The 22,527-nt window shown below is 42.8% G+C and overlaps 1 protein-coding gene across 1 annotated transcript in view; it reads left to right on the plus strand.

Annotated features, from left to right (window-relative positions):
- Positions 1 to 5,129: 5,129 nt before the first annotated feature.
- LOC308089832 (voltage-gated potassium channel subunit beta-2) overlaps positions 5,130 to 22,527 on the plus strand; it is a gene marked incomplete at both ends in the record, with an annotated part of 99,233 nt that continues 81,835 nt past the window's right edge. Inside the window, one exon of the mRNA XM_080434762.1 lies at positions 5,130 to 5,455. Coding sequence (XP_080290888.1) covers positions 5,130 to 5,455 — 326 coding nt within the window. The remainder of the gene's footprint in view (positions 5,456 to 22,527) is intronic.

Here is a 22,527-nt window from a genome sequence, read left to right on the forward strand (position 1 = left end):
TGTACATTGGTCAGTCTCCTCTGTACATGACTGAGGAGACTACATGATCTTTTGGCTTTTTTTGATCTTTTGGCTTTTGAGGAATATTTAATGATAGGAGGAGTCACTCATTTATTTACTTACTCTCTCTCTCTCTCTCTTTCACCCCCCCCCCCCCCCCGTGCGCGCGCGCGCCACACACACACACACACACACACACACACACACACACACGTATGTGTATGTAACAAAAACTGCAAAAAAACAACAAAAACATGCTACTTACAGTATATCTATTTTCATCTGTTATTTTAAAGTAACGTTGTTTCATAAGAACACTTTCATTCACTTCTTCAGGCGGATTAAGATATTCAATATTTTATCATTTTTATGTGGTTACACATTAATCGATTTATTATATTTCGTTGTACTGTACAATGGTGGTGTACTAAAATAGTGAAAATAGCAGATCTACAAGCTCACAATGCGACGCATTGTGAGCTTTGAGGTCTGCTATTTTCACAATTAAAACAAATAATCGTTCATTAATCGTAGGCTAATCGAAGCAAAAGATTGAACGAATGTGATCCGCCGTACTCCAGGCTAAGTGTTTCTTTTTAGTGTCTAAAATGTGTTAAAGCCACTGTACATAATGGACGGCAGTGGCTCAGGGGTAGAGTGGCCGGTAGAGCTGCCGGTTGGCAACCGCAAGGTTCCCAGTTTGATCCCGGGCTCCCCCAGAGTTAGTGTCGAAGTGTCCTTGAGCAAGACGCTGAACCCCTAATTGCTCCCGATGAGCAGGCTGGTGCCTTGCATGGTTTCCTCCTCCATCGGTGTATGAATGTGTGTGTGAATGGGTGAATGTAATGCACAATCTAGGTAAAGCACTTTGGATAAAAGCGCTATATAAATGCACCATTTACCATTTACTGTGGCAATCCGGTAATACCAGTCTACATTTCTCTTAAATGTCAGAGCTTACATCGGCATGTATGTGAAATAAATGTAGTATTGTGCAACTGAAATCTGAAAGATGACTGAGTCCATCCGGGAACTATACTAATACTATTGCTCTTACTCACCACAACGATCCCAATTCTGTTTTATTTCGGCTATCACATCATTTTGCGTCAACTATAACTCTTTTTTATGATGTTTTTGCATATTATAATATTGTTTGTCCTTAAATGTTTCTATGAATTGAATACACAGGACCCCAATAGAAACAAGCCATAGTGCTTTCTTAGGTTTATCCTTTTAGCATCCTTTTGTATGAAACTGTACCATCTGTGCATTTTTTTGCAAACTGTTAATAAAGTATTCAATCAATCAAAAAAGTGTATTTGTTTGCAGTTAATAGCGGAAATGTCAGTGCTCCATTACTTAGCGACGCGAGTCGCGTTAATATTGCCCTAATTCAGCTCTATTCAAAATCAGTCACAAATGTATATAAGTGTACACCGGCTAAAAGGCCTTTCCATGTTTATGTAACAGTGATAGATACAAACATTACTGTTCTAGGACAGCTTGGTACCCAGCCCAGGGATCATACAGGGATATCTCTCTCTCTCTGTCTCTGTCTCACTGTCTCACTGTCTCTCTGTCTCTCTCCCTCACTACATGATGGGCAGAGAGAGATAAACACATGAGTGTTTTAGCCTACTTAGCTTGTTCCACTGACACATATCCGTCACCATGCCAGGCAGCGCTGAGAAACGCATCACATTTTTTAAATGTAGAAAAACATATCGTCTCTGTCGGGTGGAAACCTCACATGTCCAAAACTGTTACTTTTTAGGATTCAAATTCAAAAGTAGGAGATCTACAAGCTCAAGTTTCGAGCTTGTGGATCTGCTACTCACGATGCTTGTGTGTGTGTGTAGTATAATCGATATGCTTTTGCGCTTTTTTTGTGCGGCCGGGCGTTAATTTACAAAGAAAACACAAACATTTAGAATATGGAGATAAGAGGTTTCTTGCCGACAGAGACGATATGTGGGGGGAAATAAAAACACATATGGACTTGTTATTCATAAAGATGTTAGCCGGCCAGCCAGCCAGCCAGCTGCCAGGGTGAACGTGGTCTATCGGAAGAGAGATTACACAAACTTAATCCCCAGATCAGATCAAGTCAGATCTGTGTTCCTAAAAGCCAGTGCATTGAAGGGCCCAGGGTACCAACAGCCCCGAAATAGACCCTGCAGGCTCTTTGCCTCGACAGCTGGGAGAAGAGAAAAGTCATGGGAACAGAACAGGACTTAAAAGCCTGATTTACTCCAGTTGCCGGTGTCGCGCTGCACCGAAAATAGCAGATCTACAACATCCGTATTATGCCATACGACATGTCGCATGGCGGTGTGTCGTGAGCTTATAGACCGGCTGTTTCCGGTCGTTATTCAGTGCTGCAGACAAAACTGAATGGATCTTCTTGGACAGTCAATGAGTTTGAGAGAAGCTTTTGTTTTCTAGACTGATAATCTTTGTGCTCATTCATCATCAAGTCATTGAGGGCTTGCTTTGCTGCATAGCTCTCATTTATAACCTTCGGGTTGACCGGCCAAACCACACTGAACCAAAAGCAATAGTCAATAGTTATTGATTTCAAAACATCACGTCTTGGCTTTCATCGTGCCTTTGAGGACATTGATTGGAACTGAAACCGATGGTGGTTAGCTATCAGCACCAGTGTTATGTAACTTTCCTCTTCTACCCAGATTCCTGCATGTGCTGCATTTCTTTTTACCATTGAGCTAATAGAGCCTGCCGGCTCAAATCCTGTGTAGGTGAGACATTACATTACATTACATTACATTACATTACATTACATTACATTATATTGCATTACATCACAGTCATTTAGCAGACGCTTTTATCCAAAGCGGCTTTCAACATAGGTAGGCAAGAAAACTACTAATCACCAGAAGTCTTAAGTTTTCTAAAACAAGCAACTAAGAGTATACCTACTAGTGCCAAGGTAAAAGTGCAATATATCAGCTACCTACTTTCTTAAACAGATGAGACAAATAGGAAAATCAAATGAGCAAGAGCTAAAATAGATAAGTGTATCAAATAAACAACATCCAATAAAACAAGAGCTCGTACAAATAATTGACAACAGGTAGGCAAGGCTAAGAGGAAGGGTCAGGGTAGTGTTTCCTGCATGACCTTTGACACGATCTAAATGTCTCAATAGAAGAGCAGGGAGACAAAATACATCGCCATGTTGAAAGTGGTTAACTAAAATGACTAGCTGCTAACTAACTGATAACTCATTTGGTTACTCAAATGTAACCAATAAAATGTGTTTTATGAGGATAAATTAAGGGGTATAGACGAGTAGTGTGATTGGCCTAAACTCTCAATGTTCTCACAAAATGTCAACTCATTGTCTTTGAAGATTGTTTTTTTTAATAGACTCTTTGTTCTGTAAAATGATAGTAGCAAACACAAAGGGCACGCCAGGACTCCACCACAGCTCTAAGGTTTCCTCCTTGGGTATTATATTATCTCTCTCTGGGGAGGCACCAAATGTATCGTTTGGGTCATGTGATGAAAGGTTTAGGAAGCTCTGGTTTTAGTCTTGTACTATACTTTGGTATCCTTTGATACCATGCACACAGTGGTGGAAAGTAACTAAATACATTTACTTAAGTACTGCACTTAAGTACAATTTTGAGGTATTTATACTTTAGTTGAGTATTTCCAATTTCCGCTACTTTTACTTCTACTATTATGAAACATACATTAACCACTTTAGCCCTATTATACCTAGGCTATTTTCAAACATTTTAGTACTTTTACTTTTGAGTACATTTTGATACCAATACTTTAGTACTTTTACTTTTGAGTACATTTTGATACCAATACTTTTGTACTTTTACTCAAGTACATTTTTAATCCTGGACTTTCACTTTTAACAGAGTACTTCTACATTGCAGTATTGATACTTTTACTTAAGTAAAACATTCGAGTACTTTTTCCACCACTGCATGCACATTATATTTCCTTCCTTGTCCGGTCCTGCTTTAAAAGATGGACAGGTAATCATAATGGTTTTCTTTAAAACACAATTGTACACAGCAGCACACGTATAGCAAGAATATTACACCAAGCACCTGACAGTAACGCTGAGCACCGGCTTTAACAAAAGCATGGTGGCAGACGTCAACTGGTCCCTGCATCCACCTCTCCATCCCTCATACTAATGGCCACGGGTGATACACCCAAGCCTTATGATAATTTATGATAACATCTCCCTCATGCAGGGTCCTTGTCCATAGTCACATTCAGATCAATTCATCAACATTCTCAATGTTAGTGAAAGAGGACCGCCGCCACTTAAATGCCTCATTAAAAGGTCATATCGTCAATCTCCCACAACCTTCACTGGACTGGGTGTCCGGACGATAATAGCCACCACATGACTCCACAGATTCTTCATCCGGGCTTGTCTCTTAATCTGGGCAAATATAAGCTGTGGTATAGCTTCAGCCACAAATCCCTCTCAGTTCCCTCCTTTTCAGAGATAAAGACGGAGAGAGATGCAGATTGCTTTCTCTCTCTTCATTTTTCATCAGAGAAGCCATCCTTATCGGTGTGTTGTTCCAGCTGGATTTATTTTATTTTTTTTTGGTTTTGGTTTTGGGTGTCTGGGCAACGCTGCTCACTTTGGATAGACCGGCTCCGGTTTGGTTTGGTTTAGATTAAGCTTTCAAATAAGACGAATCACAACTTTGTAGGTGATTTAAATTTAAAAATACCTCTCTCCGACATTTCTGTCCCCTGCGTGCGACATCACTCGTAACCTGGGGATGTTCCTGGCATTGGTGATGACATAGGCCTACATGTAGTTCGAAAAAGGTGAACAAAAAAAGGCAGAGAGAGAGGAACAATCAAACAAGAGAAAAGGTTTGATTTGAGAGCGTTCGTTCATTGGTTTGAGCCAATAAAAAAAAGTGGAAATGTGAGTACGTTGTCCTCCATTGGGATGTTGTGCTATCTTTTTGGGGTTTTTCAATTCCTGTTTTTGATAAGTATACTGGTATACTGGCTTTTGGGTCTACAGTGTAGCACTCCACCGAGAAAACCCATTGACGCACAACCTCTTTTTCTTATTTGAGATTTTTGAGTCACATTTCCAGTAACGAACGATGTTCGCCGGTCGCTCCGGAGGCGGCGGCGGAGGGGGGGGAAAGGGAGGGAAGTACTCGATGGACGATCTGTACGGCATCAGCAAGAAGCCCGCCGCCAAGTCGTCCGCCACCAGCGCGGTGGTAAAGAGCAGCAGCACCTCCTCCTTGTCCCGCGGCAACAGGAGCCATGCCGCCGGGCAGAAGAGCGAGTCGGAGGCCCTGAAAGCCCAGATCCTGGAGGCGGCTCACCTGCTGGTGGAGCGCCGGAGGCTGGAGCTCTACCTGAGAGAGTGTGGCCTGTCCCTGGTCGACTGCGAGGCCGAGCGCACCGCCATGACGTACAGGTGAGACACAAGAGAGATGTGAACAGGTGAGACTCTACACACAGAGTCATCCTTTCTGTACCCGAAACGTACATTTGTCATAAAGGTACCCTGTGAATTGGTACAGGGTACTTAAATGACCCTTGTGGTGACAACTGTGGATAGTTACCTAATTTTAAGGTACAACATTCGCTGTTGGCCACTTAAGGTACATACTTTTTTTTATATTATTACTATTTTGGGGCTTTTATGCCTTTATTGATAGGACAGTAGACTGACAGGAAACTGACAGGAAATCGGGAGAGAGATGGGGAGTGACACGCAGAAAAGGTCATCGGGATCGGGACTCGAACCCGCGACCACGCTGTCAGGATGGCATTGCAGCCTAGGGTGCCCGGACCGCCACGCTGCGGCCCGGGCCACACTTGTATTGTTTTGACCAGGAGGTGGAGCTACAGTTTATGGAGGGAAATTGCATCAGTCAGAGGAAGTTTGTGAGGGAAAAGACATAGAGAGAGATTTAACAGAGTATCTTTTGTTTTGAGCAAATGATGATTAGTGATAAAATATACTTGGAATAAGACACACTTAAAACTAGAAGTTGTTGTGACTGTGACTCAACATCAATGTGTTGCCGGTCTCCATGGGGTGACTAATCGATAGAAAAAAAGTCATTTTGGGGCTGAACTAACCCTTTAAGGTACATTCCTGTACACCTGATTTCTCTGTGTGATATACTGTAATCACTCTATATACTGATTGGTGAAGTTGAAGGCAATCGGTCTTGATAGTGCATCAGTGAACTGGATGAAATCCTATCTGGAGGGGAGAGAACAGGTGGTGGATGTGAACGGAACCCAGCCCTCTCCCCTCCCAGTGAGCTGTGGCGTTCCTCAATGAAGCATTCTAGGGCCTCTACTGTTCCTAATTTACGTTAACGACGTGACATCAGCATGTGACTGCAATTTGTTCTTGTTTGCGGATGACTCGGCACTTCCGGTCTCGGACAAGGACGAATCGCAGGTTTGAAAAAGCCCTTATACCTCTGAGCTCGGTAAAATCTGCACCTGGCTCGCTGATAACAAACTGTCATTACACCTGGGTACAACGGAATCCATTCTTTTTGGGTCCAAAATCTAACTCAGTAAGGCCACAGACTTTACGATCAGAGTGGGTGACGATGTTATATCACAAGGAAAGAAGAAATAACCTGCCTGGGTTGTATTTTAGAGAACAATCTTTCCAGTGAAAAAATGGCAACAAAAGTAAAGAAATTCAACCACAGAACAAGATTTTTGGGCAGGATCTCCTCGCTGGTCAGTAGGAATGCACTGAGGACACTAGTTGGAGCACTCATCCAATGTCATTTTGACTATGCATGCACCTAGATAGTACTCTAGAGGTACTCTATAGCACCTCAAAGGCATTAAAATACAAAACTTCAGACCTGTCAAAAACAAACTGATCAGATTACTACTAAATCTCACACCTACTGTAGGACTCACCTAACCCCTGCTCATTATGCTATAGGGTGGGATGGCTCAGGGTAGAGGACAGAGTACAGCAACTTGCAATGGGCCAAGATACTCAGGGGACCATGCAGTGCCCATGTAGGCTACCTGTAAAACTACTTCAAAAGAGCGAGCAACGCCCAGGGGCACAACACCAGAGGGAGCTCCACTGATCTCATTCCCCCCAGATTCTGCACAAACATGAGAATGAATTCATTCTACTATTATGCCACCAAAATGTGGAATGTCCTACCACCAGCCATCAGAAAGTACGACTCCCTACCCTCCTTCAAAACCGCCATAAAAGAGCATCTGTCTGCTATTTACAACTGGACATAGACATGTCTTCTAGCTTGCAAAAGAAAAATTACCCTGCACTGCTTTTCTGTAAATATACTTTTAATGCTCCTAGTATTGATGATCTCTTGTCTAGTATTGTATGTCTTTTTATGTCTTGATGAATTGAATACACAGGACCACAATGGAAACTCTCTGGGCTTAAACATAAACATAAATCATCAGTGTGAAACATACTTTTTAGATATTGCCAAAGAAACATTTGTTTTCTGGTTTCAAATGTTCTACAAACAATTGCTGTTGGGGGGTGGACGAAAAATATTGAGCTAACCTGCAAAAAAAGATTTCTACATTAGCGCTATAGTTTATATCTGTACAGTTTGACTCAGTTTGAAATAGCAAAACCCCATACCTGGCTTTAAACCCTGCAATGCGATTTCCAGGGGGGGGGAGTGTTTACCATGCTATTTAAACCCCATACCTGGCTTTAAACCGGAGACACGGAGAGACACAGAGTCACAGATCCTCCTTAAAACATCTGTGCATAATCCATTTTGAGTCCAGCTGTTGATGTACTTACATAACATATGTATTCACCACTACGGACAATCGGACATGTATGTTTATGTACTTACATAGCATATCACACTACACTATCACTTTATGTATATAAACATACATGTCCGTATATATATATATATATAGATAGATAGATAGATAGATAGATAGATAGATAGATAGATAGATAGATAGATAGATAGATAGATAGATATATAGATAGATAGAGACATATCACCACTACGGACATGTACTTACATTAGATATCACCACTACGGACATCATGTATGTCAGAGAATAGAGAGAGACGGGAGCCCGCTGGCCTAGCGGTCCAGGCGCATACCACATGACCTTTTCAAACCAGTATGTACCCATCTCTTCAAAGGCAGCCTGCTGATATAATTCCCACCGAGTTTCCAGGAAAATCCATCTGCCCGTTCTCGGCAGACGGATTGACATTGACCTTTGATCTTGATGGTGACCTTACTCTTTGACCGTTTAAAGCCAAAGCGTTAATTGTCTCTTCGGGGAAAGCTTACTGATCTTTTCCTCCAAGTTTCATGAACATCCGACCATCTGTTTTCAAGTTACAGTATCTTGTTAACCAAACACAAACAAACACACAAACATACGGATTACAAGACCCGGCCAATATGCATTGATGCAGGCAGAGTAAACACATTGGTTACGCAAACTATTTAATGTCAAGGACCACCAAATTAATATGTATTTGCCCGCGGACCCCCATCTGAAAAGATTTGTGCTGTTAAAATGTTTCCAAAAATATTAAACTTTCTCCCAAGTGTTTTCAAGAATTATTTGAAAATAGCAGATCTACAAGCTCACAGCATGTCACACCGTGATGCGTTGTGGGCTTGTAGATCGGCTATTATCAAATACCGATGTACTGTATATTAGGGTTAAAGTGGTTGAACTGTTTTTCATGCATTCACGCCGCGTTTCGAGCTTGTGGATCTGCTACTTTTGATGTTTTTGTGTGACGCTGTAGTATGATCAAGTAGGGCGTTAATTTATGGGGAATAAAACACACAAAACTTTATAATATGGAGATAAGAGGTTTCTGCCCCGACAGCAACAGCATTTCCGGATGAATTCATCGCACAAGAACCCCCCTCCCCTCCGGTGTATAAGGACATTCAGAGGGACCGAAACAGAAAGGTCTCATTTGACCCCTAGCTGCAAACACCCTTGAGCAACACCTCCACTAAACACCACAGTTTGACACGCGATGGCTGCCGGTTTGAATCATAGAACGGCCTACATATCGTTGCTGTCGGGCAGAAACCTCCTATCTTCTTCATATTCGAACTTTTCCTGTTTTTATACATACATACATTAACGCCCTACTTGTCTTGATAATACTACAGCGTCACACAAAAAGCATCAAAAGTAGCAGATCTACAAGCTCGAAACGCGGCGCAAAGCGTCGCGTTTCGAGCTTGTAGATCTTCTACTTTTGCTACTTTTGAATTTGAATCCTAAAAAGTAACAGTTTTGGACATGTGAGATTTCCACCCGACTGAGACGATTATGTGACAAATGGGTGCAAAAAGCTTTTCCTCTCCCCCTCAGCAGCTTGTGTTGTTGGCGTGCCATTTAAGCAAAGCTCTTAGCTGAACAATTGTTCCGCTGGAGTTCCCTGGAGTGTCCCTGTCCTGCATTCTAACAGACTGTGGTGGCTGTGCCCTCTGCATGTCATCCAGGGTGACAGCACAGCAGTGGTGTGTTCTAGGTTTTTTTTACGGAGGGCATCAGATAATCATTCCCTGCACGACATGCACGTGTTTAGCAGTGGTGGTAAAAGTACATGCTTTACTTGAGTAAAAGTTTCAATACTGCCAAGTAAGAATACTCTTGTTAGTAAAAGTCCGGAATTCAAAATGTACTTGAGTTAAAGTACAAAAGTATTGGTATCAAAATGTACTTAAAGTACCAAAAGTAAAAGCACTCATTGTGCAGAATGTCCCATTTCAGAAGTTCAAAATGTATAAAACAGCTTCTGAAAATAGCAGATCTACAAGCTCACAATGCGTCGCTTCGCGACACATTGTGAGCTTGTAGATCTGCTATTTTTAAATGGCCGAAGTGTATGTACACCCTGTCACCGTGACAGGGTGTAACAGGGAGCAGCTTGAAAAATCGCGCAGTGGTAAAGCGGCCGGCCCATGCACCACCGCGGAGGTTGTGGGCTCGAATCCACCGCGGTGCATCCGGCTTTGTCGAGCGTCTATTTACAAACACAATTGGCACCGTGTTCGGGGGGCAACTTTTAACAGAGTATTTCTATATTGTGCTATTGCTACTTTCAACTAAGACAAGGGTTCCCAAACCTTTCAGGCCGCGACCCCCCAAAATATTAATTTAAACTGGGGACCCCGCCACCCTGACAAGCACTTGTATTGTAGGCATTACATTTAGTTTGACTCGGTTCCACACAGATAAATATTGTGAAATTAGCCGAACTACAAGCTCACAACGCCTCGCAGTGCGAGACGTTGTGAGCTTGTAGATCGGCTATTTTCACTGGGGGTCCCGAGCCCCAGTTCTGGAACCACTGACTTAAGTGACAGGAGGGTGTCTGTCTCGGGGTGACAGGGTGAAGCCGGACGGGTGCTGTTTGAAAAGCACATCCCTGCCTGCTCTGTCAGGCCTGCTCCTCCTGGATGAGAGAGAGAGAGTGTTGGCTGGTTGATGGTACGTGATGTGACAGCATGGCGAGGGAAGAGGGACGCTTGTTTTGTCACACACAGCTCTGCTTGTCACACTGCTGCCATCGCTCAGTCGCAGTCTGAAGCTATTTTGGGATAAAGCTTTTTTCTATGTTGCTTTCATAGATCTACCTCGTTGTTTCATGTATTTTTAACCATTTTTTTTTTCCTTTTTTTTTTTTTTTTTTACATGTCATTACATGGTGAAAATGTCTTTTGTTTTCATAGAATCTTATCTACCTCGTTGTTTCATGCATTTTTATTAACCATTTTTGTTTCAACCCTGAATGGGTTGGGTTCTTTTTTTGGGGGGCATGTCATTACATGGTGAAAATGTTCAAATCTTTCCCCCACCGAAAATACCAGATCTACAAGCACACAAAATGTGTCGCATAACGATGCATTGTGAGCTTGTAGATCTAGGCTATTTTTGCCATGCACCGCAGTCATAAAACAAAGTGTAAATCAGGCTTATAACGTTGATCAATAATGTTGCAGTTTTGGTATATTTATTTCTTATTTCTTCAGATCTTATTTTTTAATTGTATATACTTTTGAGAATTACATTACATCACATTACAGTCATTTAGCAGACGCTTCTATCCAAAGCGACTTACAATAAGTGCATTCAACATAGGTAGGCAAGAAAACTACTAATCACCAGAAGTCTTAAGTGCAGCCTCTTCTAAAACAAGCAACTAAGAGTATACCTAGTGCTAAGGTAAAAGTGCAATATATCAGCTACCTACTTTCATAAACAGATGAGACAAATCGGAGCAAGAGCTAACTAAAACAAATAAGTGTATCAAATAAACAAGATCCAGAATGTAAGATGAACATAGAAAGGCTTACTCTAGATAGATAGATCTCACTTCTCAGGGTGTTTTTTTGTCACTGTTTATTTGCCCATGTGAAATCTATCCTCTGCATTTACCCATCCTATAACAGGGTTTTCAACCAGTGGTCCGGACCACTGGTGGTCCGCGGAGGTATTGCAGGTGGTCCCTGGCCATGCATAAAAATAAATAAAAATACATTTTTTATTTGTATTTTTAATAACTTACAGGAGTTCTTACTGTATGGTGTGTGTGTGTGTGTGTGTGTGTGTGTGTGTGTGATATGAAATGTGAGCTTACCATAATCACAGTAATCCTTAATCATATTCCATCATATTCAAACAAAATCACTATTTTATTATATTGATATTATAGCTATTTTCTCCAGCTCCCTGCGGTGCATGAACACCCCACCACTATTGTGTGGGGTGGGTCTATGATGGACCCACCAGCCACCACGCACAATAGTGGTGGTCCCCAGGTTGCTCTTAGTCAGGATGGTGGTCCCTGGGTCAAAATCAGTTGAAAACCCCAACTACATCGATACATTGCTGGCCAGGCCTGGAATCGTAACCGGAATAACCAGGACCACTGGCTTCCCAGGCTGGCCCATTGGAGGCGGATTCTCTATCCACTCAGCTATGGCCTGTAGGCCTACTGATGTAAAATATTTATCCTTTATAGAAGGATATAACATGCCAGACTAGCACACACTGTTGTGTTACAAGCAGTGGTGGAAAAAGTACTCAAATGTTTTACTTAAGTAAAAGTATCAATACTGCAATGTAGAAGTAGGCTACTCTGTTGCAAGTAAAAGTCAGGAATTCAAAATGTACCAAAAGTATAAGTATTAAAATGTTTGAAAATAGCAGATCTACAATGTTCAATTGTTTCTACTATTTTCAAATAGCCTAGGTATAAAATAGGGCTAAAGTGGTTTTCAAATAATTGTAGTGGAGTAAAAGTACAATATTTGCCTCTGAGATGTAGTGGAGTAGAAGTAAAAGTATTGGAAATTGGAAATACTCAAGTAAAGTACAAATACCTCAGAAGTGTACTTAAGTACAGTACTTGAGTAAATGTACTTAGTTACTTTACACCACTGGTTACACAAGCATACAGGACCAGGGTGTTCATCAGGATAAGTGAAATTGAGTCCAGGAGGTGGCAGTGTTGTCCTGGTATGAATCCAAGTTGGCTGTGTGTGTGTGAAGCCTATATAAGCAACGTCCATAATAATAACTGACCCTCCAATCAAAGCTTAAATAAAACCATCACAGTGACCACAATACTTCATGTGAATAGTGCAATGTTTAGCCAAGGTACTTATCCCCTTCAAAACGTGTTCCCCTCCTCCAGTGTAATGCATATTATGGGTCTATTACTGTAGGTCTGCCAATTCTTTTGTGTCCCTGACTGTCACAATGTCACTCAATACAGGGCATTATTTGGCAGTGGGAGCACTTTGGGACAGGCATAAGTACCTTGGTACGCAGTGGTAATTTCCAATACTTTTACTTCTACTCCACTACATCTCAGAGGCAAATATTGTACTTTTACTCCACTACAATTATTAGAACACTTTAGTTACTAGTTACTTTGTAGATTTGGATTATTATTACAAAACATACGTTAACCACTTCAGCCCTATATACATTTCGGCCATTTGAAAATAGCCGATCTGAGCTCACAATGCATCACGATGTGATGTATTGTGAGCTTGTAGACAACCTTTCATACATTGAAAGGTTGTGAAATGGGATATTCTGCACAAAAGGGGGCATTTCCATATATGGGCATATACTGATGACATCAGGGATCTCCATATATGAGCAATATGTGCATAAATAAAATTGCATAACTGGGCGGGCATGAATTTCCAACTTACATCGTTCCAGAGTGGGCATAAAAGGGACAAGAACGGACAGATACAGAGATCTCCGGGCTTATCAGTCAGATCGGTGGTGTGAGGGCCGCATAGTGGTTTAAAAATAACAACACGGGGGCATTTGACTGTATGTGCATTTGACAGGGACCCTGAGGTTTCTGTTGTGTCTGCAATAGTGCATGTTGAAGCTCAAATCTCCATATATGTGCATTTGGGTTATGTTTTGTCTGACATGTTGATCTCCATATTATGTGCATTTGACTCTATTATGTGCATTTGCCGGGGGGCACCATGGAACTCCATATTTGGACTGACATCATAGTGACGACACAAGCATCGAATCAGCTTGGCTTAAAAGCAGACGACACAGTGTGAATGAGGAGAGACGTCAAGCAGGTGTTTACCGTCTACAAGAGGAACCATTCCAGAAGAGATCCATAGATCTAATATTCTACTGGTAATCACCCTGTAACCATTCCTGAATTGTGAGGTCACACATCATTAGTCAGGTTCTTGGCACATTTACATCCCATGTATAGCAGCAGCTTTGACAATGAACTGCTGCTCCCGACAATGAGCCAGCAGCAAGGAGACACAGAAGAACCAAGGTCTACGAATAATCAACCGCTTACCAAGACTTTAACTCCATCCGAGGTATTGAGACGTCAGCTGACTTATCCAGGACAGAAGAACGGCGAAAAGCCTTTCCACTGTGAACATTGTGACGGGAGTTTCACTCGGTTAGCCGATCTAAAGACGCACCAGCCTATCCACACTGGGGAAAAACCTTTCCACTGTAAGCAATGCGACAAGTGTTTCAGTCAGTTAGGTAGCCTGAAGGTACACCAGCGTGTCCACACCGGAGAAGAACCTTTTCACTGTAAACAGTGTACCAAGAGTTTCAGTCAGTTAAGCAACCTGAAGGTACACCAGCGTGTCCACACCGGAGAAAAACCTTTCCACTGTGAACATTGTGACAGGAGTTTTGCTCGGTTAGCCGTTCTAAAGACGCACCAGCGTGTCCACACTGGGGAAAAACCTTTCCACTGTAAGCAATGCGACAAGTGTTTCAGTGAGTTAGGCAGCCTGAAGGTACACCAGCGTATCCATACCGGAGAAAGACCTTACCTCTGTAAACAGTGTGACAGGAGTTTCAATGCGTTAGGTGACCTGAAGAGACACCAGCGTATCCACACCGGCGAAAAACCTTTCCACTGTAAACATTGTGACAAGGTTTTCAGTCACTTAGGCAGCCTGAAGGTACACCAGCGTATCCACACCGGCGAAAAACCTTTCCACTGTAAACATTGTGACATGGTTTTCAGTCGGTTAGGTAGCCTGAAGGTACACCAGCGTATCCATACCGGAGAAAAACCTTTCCACTGTAAACAGTGTGACGGGAGTTTCAATGCGTTAGGTGACCTGAGGAGACACCAGCGTATCCATACCGGAGAAAAACCTTTCCACTGTAAACAGTGTGACAGGAGTTTCAATGCGTTAGGTGACCTGAAAAGACACCAGCGTATCCACACCGGCGAAAAACCTTTCCACTGTAAACATTGTGACATGGTTTTCAGTCGGTTAGGTAGCCTGAAGGTACACCAGCGTATCCACACCGGAGAAAAACCTTTCCCCTGTAAACAGTGTGACGGGAGTTTCAATGCGTTAGGTGACCTGAGGAGACACCAGCGTATCCACACCGGCGAAAAAACCTTTCCACTGTAAACATTATGACAAGGTTTTCAGTCGGTTAGGTGACGGTACACCAGCATGTCCACACTGGTGAAAAACCTTTCCACTGTAAACAGTGTAGCAAGAGTTTCAATAATTTAGGTAACCTGAGGAGACACCAGCGTATCCACACTCCACAACTCTGTCCCCCAGAGCAATGGTTCTCAACCTTTTCAGGGCGTGACCCCCCCAAAATAATCATAACTGGAGAACCCCCACCCCGATAAGCACTTGGAATTGTAGGAGTTGAGGCTTTGCGTTTAGTTTGACTCGGTCCCACAGATTTTTTTGGGCGGTGCAACCGCCCCTATATGTGAGGTTTGGACATCGACATTTGCTGCACTGTGATTGGCCACTATTGTACCCCTAACCCCTACACATTCAATGCAAATCACTGGCCACCATTGTACCCCCCTAACCCTGCACCGTGATTGGCCACCATTGTACACCCCTAACCCCTACACATTCAATGCTAGCTGTAATATGATTGGCTGACTTTATTGGCTGACTCTATTCAGGACTGTGATTGGCTAGTGAAACACATGACACATGTGCATAGCCCTATAAATAGGACCATGCACTTAAAAAAAACACATTTATGTTGTTTTTTTAAGTGAATCACCCATTGTGGACCAACCATTGTTTATTTATTGTTTATTGTTAATAAATAGCACCACCCACTTCAGAAATATTACTTTTCCACTTCACACTGGGTGTGATTTTTGGGCGGTGAAACCGTCCCTATATGTGAGGTTTGGATATTTGCACCCCAAATCCTGAGCTGTGATTGGCCACCAGTGTACCCCCCTAACCCTGCACCGTGATTGGCCAATCACAGTCTATTCAGGACTGTGATTGGCTAGGGAAACATGACAATTGTGCATAGCCCTATAAATAGGACTATGCACTTAAAAAAAACACATTTATGTTTTTTTTTTTAATGGTGCATAGCCCTATAAATAGGACTATGCACTTAAAAAAACACATTTATGTTTTTTTTAAAGTTAGGGGTGTTGGTCCACAATATTACTTTTCTTTAAGTGAATTTCCATCACTGTGATGATCACTGTGACCACACCGCCCACTTCACACTGGGTGTGATTTTTGGGCGGTGAAACCGCCCCTATATGTGAGGTTTGGATATTTGCACCCCCCAATCCTGTGCTGTGATTGGCCACCAGTGTACCCCCCTAACCCTGCACCGTGATTGGCAAATCACAGTCTATTCAGGACTGTGATTGGCTAGTGAAACATGACACATGTGCATAGCCCTATAAATAGGACTATGCACTTAAAAAAAACACATTTATGTTTTTTTTTAAATTAGGTGTGTACAATGGTTGGTCCACAATATTACTTTTCTTTAAGTGAACTTCCATCACTGTGATGACCACTGTGACCACACCGCCCACTTCACCCAGATTTTTTTTAAATATTGTGAAAATAGCTGATCTAAAAGCTTTGAATGTTTAAGGGTTAGGGTTAGGTTGTAGACCCCACTGTGTTTTTGTGTGCTCAGTGTGTCTTCTGGGGTTGGAGACCAGAGCATATGAGCGGAGTGGCGCGGGACGATTTCTAACGTAGGGACTCCGGTGGCCGCTCCGGTCGCTGCTGCGCATCACATCGCGCATAATCTCTCAAGAACAGATTCTGCTCTGCGTTTGAATCTGTCGGGGGGGTTCGTCATATCGCGTACAAGTGGGCGTGCCTTCAGATCAGGAAGCAGGCCGCGCTTTACCCAATCAAATGTAGTGGGCGGGATTTACGTGTCTGCCGATCCTTCCCCACTAGAAACAAACCGAAACTCATTTAACAATAGCGTCCTCGGAGCCGACAAAACCACGGAAAGATATTCACATTTTAACTTGCTCTTTCAGCATAGAAACAAGTGGGCTTATAACCAAAACTATCCATGTTCTCTGGGAGAAGTGGTGTTAGTGTTCCGTGTAGAAATATTGCTAGTGGGAATGAAAACATAGTCGCACCACCGGAAGTGAAAGGCTGAAGGCAGACCAAAACCCCGGTTTCCTTGCGTACGTGTGCTACGTCGACTTCCTCCCAGAGCCAAGTGAGATAGTAAAAAACAGCAGAGGGCGCTGTTTTTCCTTTTCATTTGGCGATGGGTTCCCAGATTGCATCGCACATCACATCGCGCAGTGTTGAAGAAATCCTCAACACTGCAACAGAAGTGCACACAGCGACACGTCCCTGATCAAGATTTCATTCACATGTCTTGTAGATCTGCTATTTTTTTTTTTTTTTTATCCTGAAGAGTAACTGGTCTGGACATATGAGGTTTCCACAGGGACGATATAGAATATCAAACTTGGAAGTTACCTTCAAGGTTCTCGCAAAATGTCAACAAATTGTCTTTGAAGATTGTGTGTTTTTAAAGACTGTTTGTTCAGTAAAACGATAGTAGCAATAAACACAATGGGCACACCAGAACTCCATGTGAGTACCAGTACCATGTTTTACTTAAGTAAAAGTTATTTTGAAAATAGCAGATCTACAAGCAAACATAAAAGCGCTATTAATAAACAGCTTACATTTTGGGAAAGTTAAAAACGGGCGTAGTCATTTGGTGCATATGGCCGTGTGCAAATGCAGGTCAATTGCTCATGAGCGCAGCGTTTCATTCATAATAGGCTCTATGCACAGCAGCCATATTGGAAAGAAATTGGGCCCCTTCCTTACTTCCTTCACAGGTGTTACCAATGATACTAATGAAGGCTCTGTTCCATTTAGTGTAGCACAGTGGTTCTCAAACCTTTTAATTTGAAGGACCCCCATAACTCTGAGAGTGTACAAATGTACTCTGAGAGTGTACAAATGTTTGTACACTCTCAGAGTTACACACCCATAAGGGGCCATTTGGAACCCCCTCAAGGAACCATGAAGGTCCCTGGACCACACTTTGAGACCCACTGGTGTAGCAGAGTGTTTCCAGTGAGCCACCATGCACAATATCAGCACCCTGACTCTGTTTGACCAGAATGGAACAGAGCCTTCATCATTGGTAACACCTGTGTGAAGGAAGTAAGAAGTGGCCCAATTTCTTTCCAATATGGCTGCTGTGCATAGAGCCTATTTCCTTTGTTTACGAGCCTACTACTCACGGCCTTTCGCGGAAACAGCGTCAAGTCCAAGTCCAAGTTTCATTCAATGACGCCGTTTCCAAGCCGCTTTGCAGTTCAAAGGGGGTCGTTGTCCTGTTCCACCTGTTTACTTGTACTCCACTACATCTCAGAGGCAAATATTGTACTTTTACTCCATTAAAATAGGTCTTTTTAATGATGATCATTGAAATAGGATCATTAAAATAGGGATTTTTCAAAAGAATGACCCAAGAGGTAGGCTACGTCTTGGGTCATTTAGAAAGATCCCTATTTTAATGATCCTATTTCAATGAGGTACCTCTTGGGTCATTCTTTTGAAAAAATCCCATTCGCCACCTACATTTCAAAAATGGCCACCAATTTTAAAGATGACTGCCTTTTCGGATATGTTTGTGAAATAACACATCTCTGACTACGTGAAATTCTAAATGAAACATCGGAAAATCTTTCTATATCTCTTTCTGCCAAGTAGGCCTAATGTGGAAAAATATGCATTAAAAAAATATTTCAGCAAAAATGATAACAGCCCGGTGTCGTGTGGTCGGATAGGTGGTTGTCCAGAACCGCCAGATAAGGCTCTGGCCAGGCTCTGGCCGTGGCCCAAATGAGCCAATTGATTGCCATGGCAACCCCAGCCTAGTGTCGGCCCTAAGGGCGGACCTCTGACGTCACACTCATGTCACCATGACTCAGCCATAACTATATAGAGGAGTTCCCAATGCAACTACAGTACGCCCATATATGGAGTGTGTTGTCTAACCTCAATGTGTCGTCATGGCATCAGCAAACAGATTAGTCCGCTTGCACAAAAGGGGGCATTCCCATATATGGGCATATACTGATGACATCAGGGATCTCCATATATGAGCTATATGTGCATAAATAGAACATTGCACAACTGGGTGGGGCATGCATTTCCAACATCGTTCCAGAGTAGTGGGCATAAAAGGGACAAGAACTGACAGATACAGAGATCTCCATATATGGGCTTATCAGTCAGATCGGCGGTGTGGCCGCATAGTGGCCCTGAACCTCTAGTTTAAGAAATACTAACAACACGGGGCATTTGACTCCATGTATGTGCATTTGACAGGGACCCTGAGGTTTCTGTTGTGCAACAGTGCATGTTGAAGCGCAAATCTCCATATATGTGCATTTGGGTTATGTTTTGTCTGACATGTTGATCTCCATATTATGTGCATTTGACTCCATTATGTGTATTTGCCTGGGGGGTACCTTCCTCAAGGGCCGTGGTCCACCAACAGACCGACCAACTCACCCACTCTAGTCAATTTGAATACAGCATGAGTGCCATTGAACTCCATATTTGGACTGACATCATAGTGACGACACGAGCGTCGAATCAGCTTGGCTTAAAAGCAGACGACACAGTGTGAATGAGGAGAGACGTCAAGCAGGTGTTTACCGTCTACAAGAGGAACCATTCCAGAAGAGATCCATAGATCTAATATTCTACTGGTAATCACCCTGTAACCATTCCTGAATTGTGAGGTCACACATCATTAGTCAGGTTCTTGGCACATTTACATCCCATGTATAGCAGCAGCTTTGACAATGAACTGCTGCTCCCGACAATGAGCCAGCAGCAAGGAGACACAGAAGAACCAAGGTCTACGAATAATCAACCGCTTACCAAGACTTTAACTCCATCCGAGGTATTGAGACGTCAGCTGACTTATCCAGGACAGAAGAACGGAGAAAAGCCTTTCCACTGTGAACATTGTGACGGGAGTTTCACTCGGTTAGCCGATCTAAAGACGCACCAGCGTATCCACACTGGGGAAAAACCTTTCCACTGTAAGCAATGCGACAAGTGTTTCAGTCAGTTAAGCAACCTGAAGGTACACCAGCGTGTCCACACCGGAGAAAAACCTTTCCACTGTGAACATTGTGACGGGAGTTTTGCTCGGTTAGCCGTTCTAAAGACGCACCAGCGTATCCACACTGGGGAAAAACCTTTCCACTGTAAGCAATGCAACAAGTGTTTCAGTGAGTTAGGCAGCCTGAAGGTACACCAGCGTATCCATACCGGAGAAAGACCTTACCTCTGTAAACAGTGTGACAGGAGTTTCAATGCGTTAGGTGACCTGAAGAAACACCAGCGTATCCACACCGGCGAAAAACCTTTCCACTGTAAACATTGTGACAAGGTTTTCAGTCACTTAGGCAACCTGAAGGTACACCAGTGTGTCCACACCGGTGAAAAACCTTTTCACTGTAAACAGTGTAGCAAGAGTTTCAATGAGTTAGGCAGCCTGAAGGTACACCAGCGTATCCATACCGGAGAAAAACCTTTCCACTGTAAACAGTGTACCAAGAGTTTCAGTCACTTAGGCAGCCTGAAGGTACACCAGCGTATCCATACCGGAGAAAAACCTTACCTCTGTAAACAGTGTGACAGGAGTTTCAATGCGTTAGGTGACCTGAGGAGACACCAGCGTATCCACACCAGCGAAAAACCTTTCCACTGTAAACATTGTGACAAGGTTTTCAGTCACTTAGACAGCCTGAAGGTACACCAGCGTGTCCACACCGGTGAAAAACCTTTCCACTGTAAACAGTGTAGCAAGAGTTTCAATGAGTTAGGTAACCTGGGGAGACACCAGCGTATCCACACTCCACAACTCTGTCCCCCAGAGAAATGGTTCTCAACCTTTTCAGGGCGTGACCCCCCCAAAATAATCATAACTGGAGACCCCCACCCCGATAAGCACTTGGAATTGTAGGAGTTGAGGCTTTGCGTTTAGTTTGACTCGGTCCCACAGATTTTTTTTTCTCAAATATTGTGAAAATAGCCGATCTAAAAGCTTTGAATGTTTAAGAACCTTAGAATAATTAAGTAGTTTAAATTAGGTTGTAGACCCCACTGTGTTTTTGTGTGCTCAGTGTGTCTTCTGGGGGTGGAGACCAGAGCATAAGAGCGGAGCGGCACGGGCGGTTTCTAACGTAGTGGGGAGTGGGTTTATAAAAAGGAAGGAGCAAACTCTGAGTTGAGGGCCGCCCGCCGCTCCAGGCCGCTCCGGTCGCTGCTGCGCACCACAGGATTAGTAATCCTGGTCATTCACATTTCTTGTAGATCTGCTATATTTTTTTTATCCTGAAAAGTAACAGTTTTGGACAGATGAGGTTTCCACAGGGATGATGTAGAATATCAAACTTGGAAGTTACCTTCAAGGTTCTCGCAAAATGTCAACTCATTGTCTTTGAAGATTGTGTGTTTTTATAGACTCTTTGTTCAGTGAAATGAAAGTAGCAATAAACACAATGGGCACACCAGAACTCCATGTGAGTACCAGTACTCACATATTTTACTTAAGTAAAAGTATCAATACTGCAATGTAGAAATACTCTGGTACAAGTAAAAGTTCGGAATTAAAAATGTACTTGAGTAAATGTACAAAAGTAGCCTATTGGTATCAAAATGTAACCTCACTCCGTCAAATGGAAGAAGCTTGCGACACACATTTTGTTTCACAGCGTACTTGCATCTGAGACTTCGGGCGCAGAATCGATGACAGACGGAGTTTCATTTTTTCAAGCTACTAGGCAGGTGATTGGATGATCCCGCCCCTAGCAGCCGCTGATTGGTTCGTATGCGCAGCGGTTCGGGCAGCTTTACTCTGTGAGCAATCCCAGACCCTCCTTCCTGAAACCAAATGCAATGCAATGCATGAGATTTCCGGAGGGAGGGGGTGTTTACCAGGCTAATCAAAATGTACTTAAAGTACCAAAAGTAGAATGTACTCCTTCTGCAGAATGTCCCATTTCACCCCAAGTTTTCAAATGTATAAAATGTATTGGTAAAAGTATAAAAGAAAATAGCAGATCTACAAGCTCACATAGATTATTTTCAAATGGCCGAAATGTTTATAGGGCTGAAGTGGGTAATGTAATAATCTAAATCTACAAAGTAACTAGTAACTAAAGTTTTCAAATAATTGTTGTGGAGTAAAAGTATAATTGCCTCTGATATGTAGTGGAGTAGGCCGTAAAAGTACTGAAAATTGGAAATACTCCAGCAAAGTAAAAAATACCTCAAAATTGTAATCAAGTACAGTACTTGAGTAACTTTACAACCACTGCCTCTGGTTTACTACTTGGGTATTAGCAGCAGGGCCAACTGATTGATGTCTGTGATTATATATGCAGGTGTAGATCAGTTCACAATGCAGTTTATGAACGGATAAGCTGATGGCTGAGTGGGGAGATATTCAACTGCCTCTGCCAGTGTGTGTGTGTCTCAAAGTGAGGTCTGGGCTTGGGACCCCCAGGGGTCCTTGAGGCTGTTCCAGGGGTACTTCAGCAAAATGAGGAATCACTATTATTTCACCGGCTAGAAGTTATACAGCCCAATGAGAGAATGAATATTCAGGTCATAATAGTCCATACATGTCCGGGGATAT

This window comes from Gymnoscopelus braueri (genome assembly GCF_963280865.1).
Source record: "Gymnoscopelus braueri genome assembly, chromosome: 8".
Taxonomy (NCBI): Eukaryota; Metazoa; Chordata; class Actinopteri; order Myctophiformes; family Myctophidae; genus Gymnoscopelus; species Gymnoscopelus braueri.